Genomic DNA, 13,825 nt, shown 5'->3' on the forward strand with positions numbered 1-13,825 from the left:
CCGAACAGACTCCCAGCCGTCACAATGGCCGCTCCAAACACTTTCAAGAGCAACCTGGGTCTCTCCATTATCGGAGTCGGCCGCCAATACCCGCCATACTCCCTCAAGCCCGACTCTCTCAACACATTGAGCAAACGATTCTACCCAGAATCACCAGCGTAAGTGCATCCTGTCGTACGCGTCCTTGTCGCTCACCCTACAACTCATCTAACTGCTGTTCGTCTGCAGGATGACCAAGGTGCTGGGCATCAACCAGCTCACTGGTATTGAGGCGCGCTCGTCCATTGGCACACCGGACCACCCCCTCGTCAACCAGGAAAAAGCACCCACCATCAAGCAGCTCAGCGACATCTTCTTCCAGGAAGGCGTCCCCCTCGCCGTCCAAGCCGCGCAAAAGGCCATTGCGGAGGCCCGCATCGACCTCTCGCAAATCACCCACGTCGTCGCCAACACCTGCACCAACAGCGCCAACCCGGGCTTCGACCACTTTGTCGTCAAGGGTCTCGGCATCAAGCAGCAGGTCGAAAAGGTCTTGCTGCACGGTATCGGCTGCAGTGGCGGCCTCGCCGGCCTGCGCACGGCCGCCAACCTTGCTCTGGGACACACCATGCAGGGCAAGCCCGCCCGCATCCTAGTCGTCACCCTCGAACTCAGCACGATGATGGTCCGCAGCGAGCTCGACAGCATCCACGAGCTGCAGGAGACCCGCATCGGCGTTGCCCTCTTCTCGGACTGCGGCAGCGCCGTCGTTCTGAGTAACGGCATCGGCGAGTCTGCCGAGCCCATCTACGAGCTGCTGGGCTGGGACCACCGCATGATCCCCGACACCGAGGAAGACCTAGGATTCGACGTCGACCCTGTGGGCTGGAAGGTCGTGCTGTCGCCCCGCGTGCCCAAGCTGGCCGCCGAGGTGCTCCAGCCCACGTTCCGCGACCTTGTCGCCTCCGTACCCGATCTGCCCCCCACCTACCAGGCCGCTGCCGACTTTGACTGGGCCATGCACCCCGGCGGCTCCACCATCTTGTCCGGTGCCGAGCGCGCCATGGGCATCTCGCCGGAGCACATGCGTGCCAGCTACGACACCTACATCAACCACGGCAACTCCAGCTCCGCCACCATCTTCAGCGTGCTCGACCGCCTGCGCGAAAAGGACATGGACGCCTGGGCCCCTGGCGGCAAGGGCCCCAAAGAGTACATTATCGGCTGTGCCTTTGGGCCGGGCATCGCTGTTGAGTCGTGCATCCTCAAGCGCAACATGCGCGTCACCGGCATCGACACGCCGCCCGAGACCGAGAGCGAGGCCAGCCGTAGCGAGGCAGGCGATGCCGGCGAGGAGAAGACGACCGCATCATCGACACAAGCAGGACCGCAGACCATCACCTCGCAGGTCAACAACCTGGAGCTGGGCTCGAACTAATTAGAACTGGACATTTCTGGAGTTACTGCAAGCGATTTGTAAAGTGACGCAATGGGATGGGCGGATGTATCTTAATACCTGCGGATTTTTGTGTTTTTTTTTTTTTCTTTTTCTTTTTCACTGTTCATGGTAAATGTATACTGCTATTGTTGACTTTCGTCCATCACCAACAATGATTTATCGTTTGCTGCCTCGTTTTATGTTCACTTGCGATACGGAACCCAGCAATCTGTGCATGGGAAAGGAGTATTCTATATACATCAGGGCGTTTTTTTAAGTCATGTGCAGATTGCTCGGCATCTAGTGTTCGAGACTGTTAGAAAAACAGCTGTTACTGAGGGCAGTACAATAGCAGCCTCTACAATGTTTGTGAATAAGTCACCTCCATATCACCAGAGAAATGCAAACAATTTCAAAATGCTATTTTGACTACTGCTGCAAGTGGTATCATTTATAAACAATCAAGCGCTGCCCTCTATCCAAACAAGAAGCTTCAAAAACCAAAACCAAAACTCAATAAGCAAGCTTCCGTCTACCGCCAACTAACCCGAGTTCTCATCACTTCAAGGCGCCTTTCTGTCCCCCAGCCCAGCGAGCATCCCATCGGAAATAAAAGAGACTATGGATGCCCCGCCGTCATATATTGTCATTTCATTTTCGGATTTATATCACTTGGCCCCTCCCTTGTTTACTGCGACGTCGCCTTGGTCTCCGTGACGGTGCCACCGTCCTCGACGTGCTCCAGAGAATCCGCCTTGCTCACACCGAGCTGGGAAGTGTCCCAGCCGTTGGCCTCCAGGTAGCGGCGGAAGCGCGCGTCCTCGTACTGGATTGTGTCCTGGCCGACGTTGGGCAGCAGGAAGAAGGCCAAGAGCGCCGACAGAACCGACAAGCTGGAGCTGACATAGAAGGGGTACTGTGCCGTGGCGTTGGCGTCGTCGCCACCGGCGGCCTCAATGTAGGGGTAGACGTAAGTGCCAACAAAGGCGCCGATCTTGCCAACGGCGGCGGCAATGCCGTAGTACTGGCCGCGCACACCGGTCGCGCAGGTCTTCGCAGCCAAAAGACCAATGTTGTCGCCGGGGCCGAACTCGCCGAGCGACAGGAAAATGCCGTAGACGGTGGCGAACGCCCCGACCATGTGCGGCTGGGAGAGGTTGGCATAGTCGCCGGCCATGATGAAACCGACAATGGCCTGCAGCAGCACACCCGTGATCAGGCACCAGCGGGGGCCGAGCCAGTCGCTGGCCTTGGCGCCGAGGAGCGAGCCGGGCATGTAGAACAGGTTGATGACGACGTTCCAGCCGAAGATGGTGGTCAGGGGCGAGTCGGAGGGGAATATGTTGGCCAGGATGGTGGACGAGTAAATGCCAAAGGCGTAGGTCAGGAAGTCGTAAATGAACCAGATCAGGCTAACAACGATCAGGCGGGGGCCGTAGAACTTGAGAACCAGCCAGTACGGGGTGCGGGCGCCCTTCATAGAGTTGCGGTTGAACTCCTCGTTCTCCTTGACAAAAAGACGGAGGACGAAAAGGACGAGGGGAAAGACGGCGCCGATGCCGAGCGACACGCGCCATTGGGTGCTGAGGTGTTCATTATGGCAGGCGGCCGCCACGACGTCTGTATAAAGGCTGGTGTTAGCTCGGAGGGGATTCCCAACCGGAAGAGCCGTAAAAATGGCCCGAAAAAAAGGATAAATAAAAGAGGACAAGGAGCACACGTACAAGGAACAAAGGCACCAATAACGAAGCCAAAGTCAATAATGGAGTTGGTGAACCTATTCTGTTAGTTTGGGTAGAAATAAAGAGAGAGTGTGTGTGGAAACCCGAGAGCGAAAGAGGTATAGAAAAAGACGGCGACCTTCGCGGCACACGAACTCACAGGATGAAGATAAAGTGGCGCCAGCCCTTGCGGACCTCGCCCGTCGACTCGGCACAGCCCACAGAGCCCGCAGGATACTCGCCGCCAATGCCGATACCGACGAAGAAACGCCACGCAGCCAGGATGTTGAACATGCCAATGGTGTCACCATGGTAGTAAGAGCCGGCGGCCAGAGCCGTGAAGACGAAGAGGATGACGGTAGACACAAGCAGCGAGTTGGTACGCGACCAGCGGTCGGCGAGGAAACCAAAGAACAGCTGGCCGACGACGGTGCCAGCAAAGACGATGGCACTGACAACGCTCTTGGACCGGGACTTGGACCAGGTGTCGCCGTACTGGAGGGCCAGGATGGTGGAGACGGAGCCAATGACCTGCAAAAGTTAGCACACAAGCGCACTTCGGCCCAATCTTTCGCAATCTACGCGGGTGTGCAGCTCACGTTGTTGATGTAGCCGTCCGAGAAGAGACCGGCACCGCAGGCGACGACGGGCAGCGTAATCAGAGGCTGCTTCTGGTCGATGGGCGGCAGGTTGTTCTCGGCGTTGACTTCTTCGACGACGGTCTCGGCCTGCTCCTGCTCGTGCTGCCGACCGGCAACCGTGAGGCGGTTGAGGAACGACATGGTGGGCGGGGGACGGTGGGTAAAAATGGAAACCGAGGCGGTCGACGGTGATGTGTAGAAAGACTAAGAGACAGAGAGAGAAAAACAGAAGAAGAACAAAAAGTCTGCGTTGGGCCGGCAGGTGTCGAGAAAGTTGAGCTTTCTACTCCCTTCTTTCTTCTTACGGACGAGAGATAAGGAAAGAAGGAAACCGACAACAGAACACAAATCAGGGAAAGAGCGAGAGAAAAGAGGTGAGGGTGCTAGGTACGGAAGGAAGGAGGGGGGCGGGTATGAGCTTATGAGGACTTTGACTCTGAATACAAAACGATCGGCCTTGTGGGAGGGCCGTTTGGTACTTTGCAATAAAAAAAAAGAGGACAATACTCGGTTACATTCACGAGGTCGCCACAGGGCGCATTTGTTTATGGGGATCTAAGCTGGGGTTGGGGCGCAAATGGGGAGGCGGCCGTGGTTGGACGGGACTAAGACAGAGTGGACAGACAGGACCCCAAAGGATTTGATACGACATATTTGGGACGGTACAGAGACAGAGAGGTACTTCTCGTTTTGATATTTTTCTGTTTTAGTTGTTTTCCTCTTCGGGCTGCCGATCCTTTCTCACGGGGGCAAATACTGGGTCGTCCGTGGGTTGGCGGTGGGACCGGACGCGTGATCGTGCTCATGTGGGTGATATTGCCGTTCTGCTCGATTCTGGGAATAAGAAAATCGCTGGGCGATACGAAGGACTTGCGTGTACGGAGTAAGGCGCCGTCATGGCTTGGTGTGTTGGAGGATATGTGTCAAGAGTCAACTAGCCGTAGACTTCATTACACACGCAGTTTGTATGCCGTCTGTTGGAGGGTACAGACGTGGCCGCACCTTCCATTCCCATTTCTCGGGATCGAGGTGTTCTTTCCCGTGCAACCAGGGTGACAAGAACGGCCGGCCACTCGACAGTTCCATTCTCTTCCAGTAATGGTTGACCGACTCCGTCCTCTTCTACGAAGCCGATAGCCTTCTTGTTTGGCCCAATGTTTGTCTGTTGACAAAAAATTCGTATCAGATCGTCACATTCGACTTCATCCTGTCTTTGCCCGTACCTCCTAGCGACGCGAAACGACTGGTTGCGACTCTAAGATATTAGACCGACGTAAATTCCAAAAATGCCCCGCTTTTTTTTGTTCGCACGGCTGCCATCGCGCCTTCCTCTTTTTTCAAGGTGCGCCGGTCTCATTTAGCAGCCTGGTTCTACTTTCAAGCTTGGCGTTTCTGTGTATGTAATTCGTACTCTGTACTTTTTTCGAGGCGCCTTGCTCCTCTCAAGTACGGAAAATACCGCGCCATCCTTTCCAATTCTTTGGTCGTCTGCATCTACGCTTTTTTGTATCTCCCCTTCGTTTCTCTTTTACATTTTGCATTCGTCTTTTTTATTTATACTGTGTTTTCAAGCTCTGACGTCAATGGCGTTCGGCTTGGCAAGTAGCACGCTTTAGGTCCCGTTACAGAGCCCCCTGCCGCGGCCTAGGCGCACACACCAGAAGCAAAACGATCAAAAGAACAGTAAATCGGCTTTTCTTGACTTGCTAGCAGTGGCAGAGGCGCTGGAACCAGTCCTCATTGGGTTGCCGCTTTCCGAATCTCAAGCCTTACCGCCCAGAGACTAGCACGCGCTCTTCGTTCGCACTTGCCTGTTTTTGATTAAACCATGACTTCCCTTTGCTCCTTCCACAAATTTTGCCCTGTATGTCGTACTTTCCCCCTGGCTCTTTCTTCGTCTGCCGTCTCCGTTTCTTGCACCTCGTAGCCTTCTTACCGGGGCTCTTACCACTTTCGTGCCCCTCACAGGTCGTACTTACTTGGAATGCGGCTTGAAGACAGCGGAGGCCTTTCAAATTGTATCTTGTAGCACCTTGCTGGGGAACGGACGCCCATCGCGCTCGCTCCTGCCCAAAATAACAAAACACTGTCTAGAAAAGTAAACATCCTTCTGCTGTTTTCTTGCCCTTGGAGCTTTCGTACTCCCCTTACCCACCGACCTGCGCTCTTTTCCAAACGCCCTTACAACGGCAACTCAACATCTCGACGTTGCATGGCGAACCCACTTCGGCGACGCCGACTACCCCCCTCATCAAGAACACGACCTACTCTAAAACAACGGTTTGGAAGGCCGCTAGAGGCTGGCCTCTTTCTAGACGTTCAGGCCGTGCTTGGGTGCTGGGCCTGACAATTGAACTGGCGCCCGCTGAGCGACAAAACAACAATTCGACAACAGCATGAAGACGAACAACACTTGGCCTGGCCTCCCTGGCCAAGCCAAAGATTTGCTTGGCGAGCTTGGTTCCTTGACTGCGACTGAAGGCTTTTCTGTTGCCTCTTCATTGTTCTTTTTTTCTCGGTCGTTCTTTACGGCTCCCTTCATACTTTTCTTCTCATTGGTAATTACTCCCTCCAACGCCTCTGGACTGGGCCGTTCAAGGTTTTCTTTTTCTACGTCGTATTTGGACGTTACCGTTCGTTTGCAGCGACGACACCTCCCTAGCCACTTGCCTAGCCTGTTAAAGTCCCCGATACACAAGGAAGTTTCGTTTATGCAGCCTCCTCTACGACATACAATACCACCTTGTCCGCAGCCTTTTTTGACCAACAAGGCAGGCATGGTCCAAGCTCCCCGGGATGTTCTCGGCCCGGAAACGAAACGAAGGGTCAGCATGGTAACTCGAGCAGCTCGGTCTTGGCCGTGTGAATCTCATTTGGCTCACCGAGTGTAACATCTCGACATTGCGGCGGTTAAACGGCCTCGTGCTTCTCGACAGGGTGTTGATAGAGGTTGATCAGGGCTTGTGAAAAAAGAAACGGTTAACCCATGCCGAGAAGGGTATTGTCCACTTGTCGAGACTTTGTTTGGACATCCTGGAAGGGCTGATCCGTCGATGCAATACTAGTCTGGACGTACGTACTATGGAGGGCACGTGCGAGCCAGCCTCGACAACTACAGGTCCTCCTTCAACCGAACCATGAAGATCCTTTGGAATCCTCTAATTCTGACATGACTGGACGTAACGACAAACTAATAACTTTGCTATACAAGCTCAGTAACCGCATGCATCATCGCACGCCATCACTATCGACGCAAAAAATATTGCACAGGCCACAAAAATGAGTGTAGACCGTCCTCACATGACCCGATATGCAATATTGCCGCGTCAAGCTTCTCAGTCGTTTCCAAGCTCAGTCTGAAATGAGAAGACCACAATCTGGTACCTGTCCGACAGTCCTATTACCACATGTTTTCAGTAGTACGACGCACTGGCAAAGTTCGCCCCTTCCGCTCGATGGCGCCGGTACTTGATCTAGGAGGATCAGATAACAAGTAGCAAAACGGCGAAGTATGTTCCGGAATCACCCAAGAGCCCATCCCTCCAACGGGCGCAGGACGTTCGTTCCCAGCGAAAAGGCAGCCAATCGTGGCCGCTCACTGATCAACGTGGTCCAGTCGCCTCACCATGGGGACGTGCTCCTAGCTGCTGCTCAGTCGATCCACCACCACACCATAAAATAAAACCCACACACCACAGGAGTGCAAGGGGTCGTCAACGGGTATGCCGCCGTGCATGAGAAGGGCGCCAAAAAGTCAAGACAAGCTTTTTTTTATGATTTTATTTTGCTACCAAAAAAATAAAACAAATATCGGGGTGGGAACCATCGGACGTATCGTCACCAGCGGTACGAGGATCGTATGTCGTCTGGGTGCCTTTGACCATCGCATGGCGTGGCTATGTGCGAGCCGTTGTGGTTGTAGTTGTGGTTTGCCTTGTTTGTCGCTCTTTCGGTCGGGTCCATCTGATGTACGGCATACAACGTATTCCATGGCTTTCTCCACGTCGTCCATCAATGTCGTCGGAGGTAGTCTACTCTGAAGATATTCGAGAAATTTTCTCGGTCACCTTTTGACGTTTAAACCTCCAGACTAGGCCCACGTGCATAATTGAACATGGTCGACTCCGAGAAGAAAAGATCTGCGCCTTCACTGTCAAAGTTCCACAACAGAGACACTGCAACCCTACTCAGTCAGGAGAGTAGCGATACATGGATCAAGCACGTTTCCTGTTCTTGGCGTTGCGAGGAGACAGGTGTACCTGGCACATGTCCATGCCGTGGTGCAGTCAAAGGATCTGTAAGCTGATGCATCCTGTCAACAGGTTCGGTTCCATTTTAAACTGACAAAAAAAAGTCTATTCCTGCCAGCCAAGCAGCACTTGGTCATGACTGGTCATTTCCAACATCTATGGCACGACGCGAAGAGGTCTCCCCGACCGTCGCAGCTGAAGCCGGGCCTGCGGTACATCCTTTGCAGCAGGCTCCAAGATATGAATGGGCAGCACCCGGTCGTTTCGCGGCGGAACTTTGGGTGGCACCCCGTGCTGGCCCATGGCAGCTGCGGCCGCGTCCTCGGCGTCAAACATCAGCACCACTGCGGCGGCAAACGACAGAATCTCGGCTGTCGCAAAGTGTCGTCCGGGGCATAACGTTTTACCGCCACCAAAAGCGCGGAACGCGGCAGGGTGCCGTTTGGGAACTGCCGGCGAGGCCTTGTCCGTTTTGTCCGGTTTTGCTGCCGCCTTGGGAAGAAATCTTGCCGGGTCAAACGTGTCGACATCAGCACCCCAGAGCGTTGGGTCCGCGTGGATGACACCAGCAGCAATCTGCACAACCGAACCGGCGCGCAAGAAGTACCGATCGGCCAGCAGAGTGTCGGACAGCACGAGGCGGGTCGACATGTTGTTGGAGCCCAGCCGGAGGCACTCCTGGTAAACAGTCAGCAGGGTCGGGCAGTTTGTGCGAATGTGGTCGATGCTCAGCGTGTCGCCATCGTCGTAGTTGTCGTCGCTGCTGCCATTGCTTCGTGTCTCCAATTCGCGTCGCACGGTCTGAAGCAAGTCCAGGTCGGAGAACAGTCTGAGAACGACCCAAAACGATGTCACGGCCGTGTTGATGATGCCGGCAAACAAAAACGAGAGCTCAGACCGTGCCGTGCTAGAACGAGCCCAGCCGTAGCGGTCGGCAATGGCAACGCGGCGCCGCACAATCTCGCTGCTGTCACTGGACAAATGCTCGTCTGCAGTCAGGTATGTCGTGAAGCCATCCACGAGCTGTTCGCGTGCGGCAAAGGGACGCCCGCCTAGAAGCGATGCCATCAGCGACCCGGGTTGACGGTCGCCCACGAGAAGCAGCCTGCCAAGACCATGCACGAATTCCCAGAACGCTGGTTCTAACGCGGGCTCCATGGCGAGCGGGTTGCGCGGGCCGTACAAAAACTGCGCAGTGCCCAGTGTAACAAAATGCTTCATCCAAGCCAGCAAATCGACCACGGCCGGTGTCGGTGGAGTCGAAGTCATTGAGGCGTCCAGCTCGGATGCGTACGAGTTGACTTGGCCGACCAGTTCACAGACCGCATCTTTCACAAAGGATGTTAATGTATCGCCGGGCCCCAAGTAGCTGTAAACCATGTCGTGCATGTCGGCCAGGAAGCCGTACGACTCATCGTATTTTTGGTCGTCGACAATGGACATGGTTGGCCCAGTCCCGGATGTTGCTGCCGGTCTAAGCTTAGGCGACGTCGCTACGGCCAGATTTTCACCACGGACGATGCTGACAGTCTTCTTGTCGAGGCCGAGGACGCGGCGCGTTACGTCGGGCACAAGAGGCGTAAAGGACAAGGCGCGGGATGCGCGCTGCACGGCGGCCGCCAGCGACGGGTCGGTTACGAGGTAGATGCGTGAGCCGGGGACCGGTAGTGTGACAATGCCTGCCGGGGCGGACGATTGAGACGCGGAAGTGGACGAGGATGACGGCGAAGAGAGCGTCGACGGCGTAGGGCCGCCAAGAGTCGTGCCTACACCGCCTTGGGCTACATGCTGGATGCGCAGCCCGAGCTGCTGCATGTAGCGACCGCCCTGCAGGGCCATGCACAGGACATGGCCAAGGAATGGCAGGCCCGGTGCCGGGATGACGGGCGGCTCATCGGGGCGGCTCCGTCGCAGCTGCAGGCGGTAAAGAATAAAGTAGAGGGTGCCAAGGCCAACGACAATGACCGACAAGTCGGAAAAGGTCATGGTGGAAGGTGTTGTGGGGAGAGGTCGGACGATAAACAAATATCCGATCGCAAAGCAAATAAAAGGTCGAAAAGAAGGCGGAAACAGGATTTGCAAACAGAAAAACGTGGACGCATAAATGAGCCGATACAGCCTCCGTCGCAAAATTTGTCCGAAAACACGCCTTTCTTCTCCTCTTCACCGTCACATTCTTACTCCGAGCTTTTGCGTTTTGAACAAGACGCACGACGGCCGGGGAAATGGGGGTAACGTTCATTTCTCCAACACGACCCTGGCTCGCAACCCAAATAGAGAGGTTGTCTGCGGCCTGCCATTGGGTGAGGTAGCGGCGGTTGCAAAGCGGGGTGTTAATCTAGCTTGGGACCAATGCCGTGCTGCAGATTGGAAGCCGTGGATATTCCCGATGGACAGCCGACATCTTTCACGGCTTGCCGTGGGAGAGTTGGATCTCGACAAGGTAAAGAAAGACATGTTTGGTCTGGAGAAATCCAGAACAAAGCGGAGAAAAAAGGACGGGCAAGGAGCAAAGGAGAACATGGGAGGGTTAAGAAAATCATGGCGTCTAATGTATCCAATTTTCTCGTATATTGTCAAAATACAAGATAAATGATATATTGTGCTCTCACAAATGGATAACCAGAAAAGAAAAGCAAACCCAGAAGGAAAAAAAGCGACGACGTATCCAATACTGAACCAAGAAAATAAGAGACGGTTCCTACTTATGGAACGACTTGACCTTCTCAACCTCATCGTAGCTACCCATGAAAATGCCGGACTTGTCGTGGATGTGCTCGGGGACGACCTCGAGCATGCGCTCCATCTTGGAGTTGACGGCCTGGCCTCCGGCGTTCTCAAAGACCATGGCCATGGGGGCGCACTCGTACAGAATGCGCAGCTTGCCCTTGGGGCTCTTGGAGTCGGCCGGGTAGGCAAAGATGCCGCCGTAGAGGAGGGTGCGGTAGGCGTCGGCCACCATGCTGCCAATGTAACGCGAGCTGTAGGGCTTGCCGTTGTCGGGCTGGGCCTCCTTGAGGGAGTTGAAGTAGGCCTTGACGCGGTCGTCCCAGTAGAGCGAGTTGCCCTCGTTGACGGAGTAGATGGCGCGCTTCTTGGGCAGGCGCATGTCGGGGTGCGTCAGGATGAACTCGCCCAGGCCGTTGTCGAGCGTGAAGCCGTTGACGCCGCCGCCCTTCATCGTGATGACGAGCTGCGCCGAGGCGCCGTACATGGTGAAACCGGCCGCCACCAGCTCGGTGCCGGGCTTCAGGATGTCCGCAGCCTCGCCCGTCGAGCCCTCGGCTAGCTTGTGGATGGCGAAGATGGTGCCGACCGACACACCGGCGTCGAGGTTGGAGCTACCGTCGATGGGGTCGCAGGCAACGGCGTAGCGGGCGCGCTCGCTGGACTTGCCATCGGCCGAGTTGGCGCCGGTGAAAAAGATGATGTTCTCCTCCTCCTCGGAGACCAGCAGGGCGCAGCGGCCCGACGACCGCATGACCTCGATGAACAGGTCATTGGAAATGACATCGAGCTTCTTCTGGTCGTCGCCCGTGGTGTTGGACGAACCGGCCAGACCCGTCAAGTTGATGAGGGTAGCACGGCGGATGTAGTATGCAATGGACTTGAAGGAGAATTGCAGTGCGTGGCACAGAAGTCTGTAAGCGGACTCGTGTTAGTGAGGGGCATCTTTGCCAAGAGGAGACGAGAAGCTGTACGGTAGATGGGAGATGCTAGTTTTCCAAAAATCAAGAGAAAAAAAACTCAAGACGCGTACGTAAAGTCACCAGTGGCCTCGGGCTGCTTGTTCTGTCCCTCCGTCAGGAAGCGTGTGAGGGTCACAATGTTGTAGTTGACCTGTTCTGGCATAACGCCATCGTCGGAGGCACCCATGGTGGCTATTGGGGGGGTGAGGTTGCGGAGGGAAAGTCGATAAAAAAAGAAAAGGAGACAAAAAAGAAAAGGAGACAAAAAAGAAAAGGAGACAAAAAAGAAAAGGAAACAAAACGAAGCTCGCGAGGATGAGCTGTGTCTCTTTGTTCAGATTGCAATGGGAGCCGAAAATGGAGGGGAAGGTACGGTGGCCGGCTCGGATGACGTAGCGTGGGAAGGAGCGTAGCTAGTTATACGGATACGGATACTGCAGGTGCAGCTGACTGTTGAGGCGTTCTTTCTGTGTCTCGGTACCTGTAAAGTATCGTCAAATTCTCGATCAGGAACAAACAGCAAAAAGGGCAGGCACGCATGACCGTTACGAAAACGGCCGGGGCTTCTTCTTATATTGGTCTGGGCTGAACTGGGCAGGTACGATGAACGAACAACCGATAATAGGTAGGGCCAGAGCCCGCCTACGCAGCGGCGCTCGGCTGTGGAGCACCGAGAATCAAAAGGACAGGGGCAAAAAGGGAAGCTGGGCGCTTTCCCTGTCGGTTGCGGAGAACGGCTAGCGGACGACTGACGGTTTCTCACGACGATTGGTGGTTTTTTCATGGCATGAGGGTATCCACGAGTTTGGTAGATTGATGGAGCACGAGAACAGCAAGCTTTTATTTTTTAATTGAACGGATATTCGGGTGCAGAGGCACAGAAGCATAGAAGCGCTGCAAAGCTCAAAGAAAGATGACGAGACGGGCCTGTTTTCGTTACAAAGCATTTGAGTGGCCAAGGTCATCGCCGGCTGGTCCTTCCTTTGAGTGCACGAGACGTCCTTCCCCCTCCTGTGAGCGAGCGTCACGCTCGTCCGTGGCGCCTTCCCCCGTCTCTTGCTCTTACAGACCAATTGCCCCTTGGGGATCCGACTTGAGCTAGATCAACCCATAAATACCGGGGATGATCAATGGCTATGCGCAAGATAGGTAATTACGAGACTTGTCTCTTGTCATATGAAGAATGCAGCAACAGAGACACCAGCGAATGTGGCGCCCGGCCGAGGGGAATGTAGACCGTGTTTGGTAATTCTGGTGGGTGTTGCTGGCTGCAAAGAAGATTTCCCGGGTTGGCAAGTGCCGTAATAGCCCACATTAGCCCGAGCGGGTTCCAGTGCAAGCCGTGGAGCTTCGCAAGTAGTCCACAGTCGGAAAGCAGCAGGAAGCTCTTTCCCACCGGCATCACCTGTAACGCGCCATCAGATGACCTGTGCAGGTGCGTGACCTCTAGGTGCATGACATAACGAGCTGGCGCGGGGGCAACAACGGGCAGGAACCAGGAAAGGCCGGGCTTTTCCGAAATCGCATACAGTCATATATAATATGTTTAAATGAATTGCGATTAGGCGCATGCGCTCCCTGATTTCCCGGACGCTGCAAGCGGCCAGTTTTGCGGAGAATTTCCACTTTTTATTGGCCATTCCTAGGTAATGCAATCCACGCTGCTGTTGCAGTTCGCTAACGTTGAGCCGGCGGAGCCAGATTCTCCAGACCAGACACTTCAAACCTCGGCATGTGCACATTGGAAGGGGGGCCAAGCGCAATACACCAACGACTCCCAAGCCGGGAACCTCGCCAGCTCGCCCGCAGTCTTTCCCCAGACGACACCATCGGTTCGCTCTTTCCTCGTGATTCACCTCGAAAGAGACGCAACAAAGCATAGCGACACTAGCAGGGCAGGCGCGCATTAAAATTAAATACACCGGCAAAAACCTCCTTCCTTGTCTTGATCTTGCCTCAGCCTCGCTTTTGACATCTCGTTCCCTTCCTTTCTGCTTCTTCTTCTTCCTCCCGTCTTTTTTTCTCTTTTTGCCCTCTTATTCTGTTCTGACGTCTCCGCATCACGTCTTCACTCCACATCCCTATACCGGAGCATTATTACCCCAGC

At 54.7% G+C, this 13,825-nt stretch overlaps 4 protein-coding genes across 4 annotated transcripts; 1 reads left to right on the forward strand and 3 right to left on the reverse strand.

The window, feature by feature from the left end:
- Positions 1–24: 24 nt before the first annotated feature.
- SPSK_04287 (type III polyketide synthase) lies at positions 25–1,417 on the forward strand (the record flags this gene model as incomplete). The annotated part of the gene is made up of 2 exons (XM_016731098.1): positions 25–158; positions 229–1,417. 2 exons carry the CDS (start codon positions 25–27, stop codon positions 1,415–1,417), a joined length of 1,323 nt encoding a protein of 440 aa, XP_016585873.1.
- Positions 1,418–2,105: 688 nt separating this feature from the next.
- Positions 2,106–3,920, reverse strand: SPSK_04143 (uncharacterized protein; the record flags this gene model as incomplete). Its single annotated transcript, XM_016730954.1, has 4 exons — positions 2,106–3,037; positions 3,142–3,194; positions 3,299–3,669; positions 3,738–3,920. 4 exons carry the CDS (start codon positions 3,918–3,920, stop codon positions 2,106–2,108), a joined length of 1,539 nt encoding a protein of 512 aa, XP_016585874.1.
- A 4,265-nt stretch (positions 3,921–8,185) lies between these two features.
- SPSK_04137 (uncharacterized protein) lies at positions 8,186–10,015 on the reverse strand (the record flags this gene model as incomplete). Its single annotated transcript, XM_016730948.1, has 1 exon — positions 8,186–10,015. The coding sequence occupies one exon, from the start codon at positions 10,013–10,015 to the stop codon at positions 8,186–8,188; it is 1,830 nt and encodes a 609-aa protein (XP_016585875.1).
- A 715-nt stretch (positions 10,016–10,730) lies between these two features.
- SPSK_04368 (fructose-1,6-bisphosphatase I) lies at positions 10,731–11,905 on the reverse strand (the record flags this gene model as incomplete). The annotated part of the gene is made up of 2 exons (XM_016731176.1): positions 10,731–11,670; positions 11,790–11,905. The coding sequence occupies 2 exons, from the start codon at positions 11,903–11,905 to the stop codon at positions 10,731–10,733; spliced, it is 1,056 nt and encodes a 351-aa protein (XP_016585876.1).
- Between the last annotated feature and the right edge of the window lie 1,920 nt (positions 11,906–13,825).

The sequence above is a fragment of the Sporothrix schenckii genome (genome assembly GCF_000961545.1).
Source record: "Sporothrix schenckii 1099-18 chromosome Unknown Cont47, whole genome shotgun sequence".
Classification (NCBI taxonomy): Eukaryota; Fungi; Ascomycota; class Sordariomycetes; order Ophiostomatales; family Ophiostomataceae; genus Sporothrix; species Sporothrix schenckii.